At 41.6% G+C, this 5,000-nt stretch overlaps 1 protein-coding gene across 1 annotated transcript in view; it reads right to left on the reverse strand.

Moving 5' to 3' along the window:
- LOC125042930 (two pore potassium channel protein sup-9-like) overlaps window positions 1-5,000 on the reverse strand; it is a 425,531-nt gene that overhangs the window by 341,608 nt on the left and 78,923 nt on the right. The window contains exon 2 of the mRNA XM_047638720.1: window positions 910-2,034. Coding sequence (XP_047494676.1) covers window positions 910-1,036 — 127 coding nt within the window. The 5' untranslated portion in view covers window positions 1,037-2,034. The remainder of the gene's footprint in view (window positions 1-909; window positions 2,035-5,000) is intronic.

The raw sequence follows: 5,000 nt of genomic DNA on the forward strand, positions 1-5,000 counted from the left end.
TGCAACTCCACAATCCGACTGTGTGAATAAGCATCATTTATCCTAGGATTGGACGAGTATATTTTCTATCTTATACATATATCCTATCTCATTTCATCTTCCTTTCCAATCCATACCCTTCTCCGTCTCTTCTTTTTCCCCTCTCCTTCCATCCTCCCCTTTTTCCTCATGCCCCGTCTTTTATCTTCCTCTCCTCTACTCCCTCCTTCATCTGAAAGACCCTTGGATCTCCCATTGCTACGGCAATCAAGACGGCAGAAGGGAAGGAAGGAGGAGGAATTAGAGGTCGGGTAGAGTGGGGAGGGCGGGGAGGAGAGGAGGGGAGAGGGGGGAGGACGGGAGGGAGAGGGAGGAGGAGAGGGGGGAGAGGGGGGAGAGGAGGGGAAGAAGACGGAGGAGAGGGGGGGGGGGTGTTGGCTCTGATCATTAAAAGCTATTGAAGCCACTGTCGCCCAAGCCATAATCCCTTCCTGAATAATCACGTTGTACAAGGATTGGTGCGTCTGCGTCTTTAGAAGTGGGAGTAAGAGTAGTAAAAGTAGTATTAGAAGTAAAAGTAACAATAATGGTGCAGGTGTGTGTGTGTGTGTGTGTGTGTGTGTGTGTGTGTGTGTGTGTGTGTGTGTGTGTGTGTGTGTGTGTGTGTACACATACACATATACATACATATATATGCCTATATATGTCTCTCTCTCTCTCTCTCTTCATATATACATACATACATACATACATACATACACACATACATATAAATATAAATATATATATATATATATATATATATATATATATGAATAGCTCTCTCTCTCTCTCTCTCTCTCTCTCTCTCTCTCTATATATATATATATATATATATATTCATATATTCACAAACACACACACGTATCCCCATTATATGCGTGCACTTACTTGCGAGAGCCTGCGACTTCCTGCTCTCGTGCTCCGACTCGAGGGCGTCGAACACGGCCGCTCCCACAAGCAGATAGGTCAGGGTGATGACGATCAGGGAGAGCGTACGTACGTTTTGCTTCTTCATTTCACCCTCAGCGCATGTGCGGGGTCAGCAGCCTCTTGAGGTCAGCTAGCAAGAGGATCCCGCGCATGTTGCAGCCTGACCTCCTCGGCTCCGAGACTTGCGGCTTCTTCGATGTGCGGTCGCGGTGCGGCTCTCTCGTGTCTGCGGCGCGCGTGCCTTGTGAGGTGGATCTCCTTTTACGGTAGGCCTATGCTTCTTTCTAGAAATGTTCTGTGGGATACACTAAACTAGCGACAAGCGGAGTGTGGATGCAGTGAAGTAGATGTATATACATACATGTAGATATGCATATACGTACGATCTATATGATGTACCAAAGAGCTAAAGTCTTTTACGTTGATAGTGCGTGCTCGGGTCAAGACAGTGCTACATCGCTACCTTTGTCATTACCGTGGAGACTCTGACCTTGGCTGCTCTTCTTCTTCTCTTTGCCTTGAAGTTATATTTCGCCTGGTGTAGCTTTCTCATTATCTCACCTGGCCGCGAGATGGAGCGAGACGGGAACTGTGAGGCCTGAGTCCATCTCCGAAGGGCGCGCTTGCTGTCTGCCGAGTTCGCCTTTCATCACTTGCATTTGTGCCTCTCCATGACAGATGGCGTTCTGCGGGGACAAGTGGCGAATGTCTATTTCTTTAAGGACAATTTTCTTTGTTCCTTTCTTCACCCTCTCCCTTGTGGTTCTTTTTAAACGAGCTAAATGGACCTCCCTCGAATTTTCAGGAGTGACGTACAGACACGTGTTGTACGAGCGAAAACGCACTAAAGTGGCTCAGCTACTCAACTAAAAACAAATTAGTTAAATCCATCACTGTTTTCCGTTAAAAAAAAACATCAAACCATCATATATTTTACGCGGATAAAAACAAAATCAATTCTAATCGTATTGACATTGACTGCATGTTTTTATTTCATGACTACGAGGTCGGACTAGTGACGTCTTAGATTCTTAGATGCGTTGGTGGAGGCAGCTTCAACCCACGGCTTTCTCACTCCTCGTTCTGTAAAAGTAAAAAAAGGAAGATTACTGTTGTGAACATTTTGAAAAGAACTACGAAAAATCTGAGATACAACAAAGAATAGAATATATGAATAGAAGTATATGATACTGGTAGGGAAGATTAACTTCATATCTCAATCAACGCAACGAGCAGTCGGGAGAGTTTGCAGGCAAAAAAAAATCGTATAGAAAATGAAGTATTACATTTACTTACTGAAAGTGAAATTCAGTGAAAATGATGCATAAAATGCTAGAATAATCATCATAACATAAAGTGTGATTTGAAATAGTAGGAAGATATGAATAGATGAAATTAAGATTCCCAAGTTCCATTATGCAGTATTGGTAATAGAAATGATTTCATGTTGCAGTGAACGCGTTGATGCTTCAGGTCATTGCAGAGTGATAAAACATAGCAATGTGACAAGACCTCACGTTGCGAAGAAATTTTATAAAAGTTACATTAGTTACATATATCGTCTCTCTCTCTCTCTCTCTCTCTCTCTCTCTCTCTCTCTCTCTCTCTCTCTCTCTCTCTCTCTCTCTCTTCCTCTCCTAAAGTATATCCGTATCTATATATCTATCAATATTGTATCATATTATATTGCATTATATTTCATCACACACACACACACACACACACACACACACACACACACACACACACACATACACACCATTTTGAACCATTTTCAGTGAAAATACAATGTAAAAACGTTTGCCATAAAATATCACATGGTTTAAGAGGGTCAAAAAGGCGTGGAGCTAATGACATCATCACATTTAGCCAATGGGCGTGCCCCTTGAGATGTCATATACACAATTATACGTAAATCCATTTGATATTGTTATAATTAAAAAACAAAACCACTCTTTCATGAAAACGAAGAGTTCTTTACCATTAACAGCCATCAGAATACTTTGGGGGAAAAGTCAATTTCAATTTTGGGTTCAACAGGCTAAATGGAAGTGGAACTACCTGGTTATATGTACCTTGATATTATTTATATAAGTTTGTAATTAAGTTCCCTACATCTCTTTGACTGGTTTTTCCCTTTGAACAGTATCCTAATAAAGAAATAATGATAGATCAACATATCCCAGAAAGATACACGCTCGAATTACAGTAGGCGGAGTTATAACATTATATGAGCGCTGATCACAGATTCCATCAGATCCCGTTAACTGCACTGTACCTCCGATGGGCAAATCCGTCTGTTACATCAAACGAATTAAAAAAAAAAAAAAAAAGAATGCTCCGAAGAATTCCCACGAAATATTCTCCTGAAATCCCCTCCCCTTTCCCCGCCTCCAAGATCATTAGCACGTTTGTGTGCTGCCTTTACATCACAGCGAAGTACTTTCGGAGCTGCCTCGGCCATGATGAAGAAAGGGAGACAACACGGGAGAGGAATACGTTATGAGGGACGCACCTGAGCCGTGGGGGACGTCCTCCTATGCCAGTGTCAAGGGCATAGGAGGGCATACTTGACGCTAATATTCATTCACGTCTTAATCTGTTTATTTAGTGACGTATCTGTATTATGTAAGTTCATTCCTAATTTTCGTATCACTGACGTACCCGTGTGGTAGTGGAGGAACTGTAATTGTAATATTCATGCGCATTTTTAGGTGGGGGAGGGAAGCAATCACCTATGCATATGGATGAGATTCTGAAAAGTGTAAGAACAGAGACTTTTTAAGAGGATTACTTTCCTCTCTCAGTATGTTGCTTTTATGTTACTTATTTCCCTCTTCCCATCCAATTCTCTCTCTCTCTCTCTCTCTCTCTCTCTCTCTCTCTCTCTCTCTCTCTCTCTCTCTCTCTCTCTCTCTCTCTCTCTCTCTCTCTCTCTCTCTTTCTCTCTCGCTCGTTCGCTCCCTTACTCGTTCCCGTGCTCTGTCTTTCCGCTATTCCTTCCCTCATTCTTCTCTTGGCATCTGCGTCACAGAGACATTACCTTACCTCCCCTGCTGTTATATTAAAACCCAAAATCGATTTATTATACCGCTTTAAAAAAGTGGGGTGGGGGAGATCGACTAGACCTTGGAACGGCGAAGCCTATCGAAAACTAAGAGGAAAAATTAAGCAGTCTTTTTTTCTTTCCTATCTATCTTTTTACCATAGTCATTTCCCGAAGAGGCGAGTCTCTTGCCGGCTGGAGCCAAGCCTCGAAGAGCTTTCACTCCATCAAGCTTCACTCTTAAGCGAGAGAACGAGACTTGTAAGCTCAGGCGTGAGGGCTTTACGGGAGTCGTTAAGTTGCCCCTGGTCATATTTCTCTTTCTGTGGCTCAGTCCATTTTGATGCCCGTCGTACTATTGAGACGTACCGACTATTCTCTCCCGGTCGACGTTAAGCTGCCACAGTACTATTTTTCTCTGTCATTCTTTTATACCATCGGGCTATCAAGAGTATCGTATGCAGGCTCTTCAAAGGGTTTGGCATTCCTTGGCGCTACAGGAGGGATCAGGTGCAAAGTGGAATCGCCAGCTGCTGGGGACTCAAAAGAACATCAGCGCCAGATGTTAGTGGCGCACGACCAGGCTGGCGCAGTCTTCTTATTGTTATTACTAATTTTGCGTGTTAACATTAGTGTTCTATAATTAGAGCTCCTGTTATGGTTTTGTGGTTTCTGTGGCTACTATCATTACAGTGTTTGTTATTTGCATCACTGTTTTTTATTTATTATCAGAATGATTATTGTAACTATGGTTATAATCATCTTTATCATCATAGTCTCTTTTACTATGATCACCAAAATCATTTTAACTGTTATTATTCTTATCATCAAAAGTATTAATATTATAAACAAAAAAATATATCATTTTTATCATTATTAATACATTATTACTATTAATATTAATATTACTATTCTCATCACCGATGCTATTGGCACTGTTTAAATATCATAACTGTCGATACATGTGATTTATTATAGACCTTAACATACTTGTTTCGTGCTG

The sequence above is a fragment of the Penaeus chinensis genome, chromosome 33 (assembly GCF_019202785.1).
Source record: "Penaeus chinensis breed Huanghai No. 1 chromosome 33, ASM1920278v2, whole genome shotgun sequence".
NCBI classification, from domain to species: Eukaryota; Metazoa; Arthropoda; class Malacostraca; order Decapoda; family Penaeidae; genus Penaeus; species Penaeus chinensis.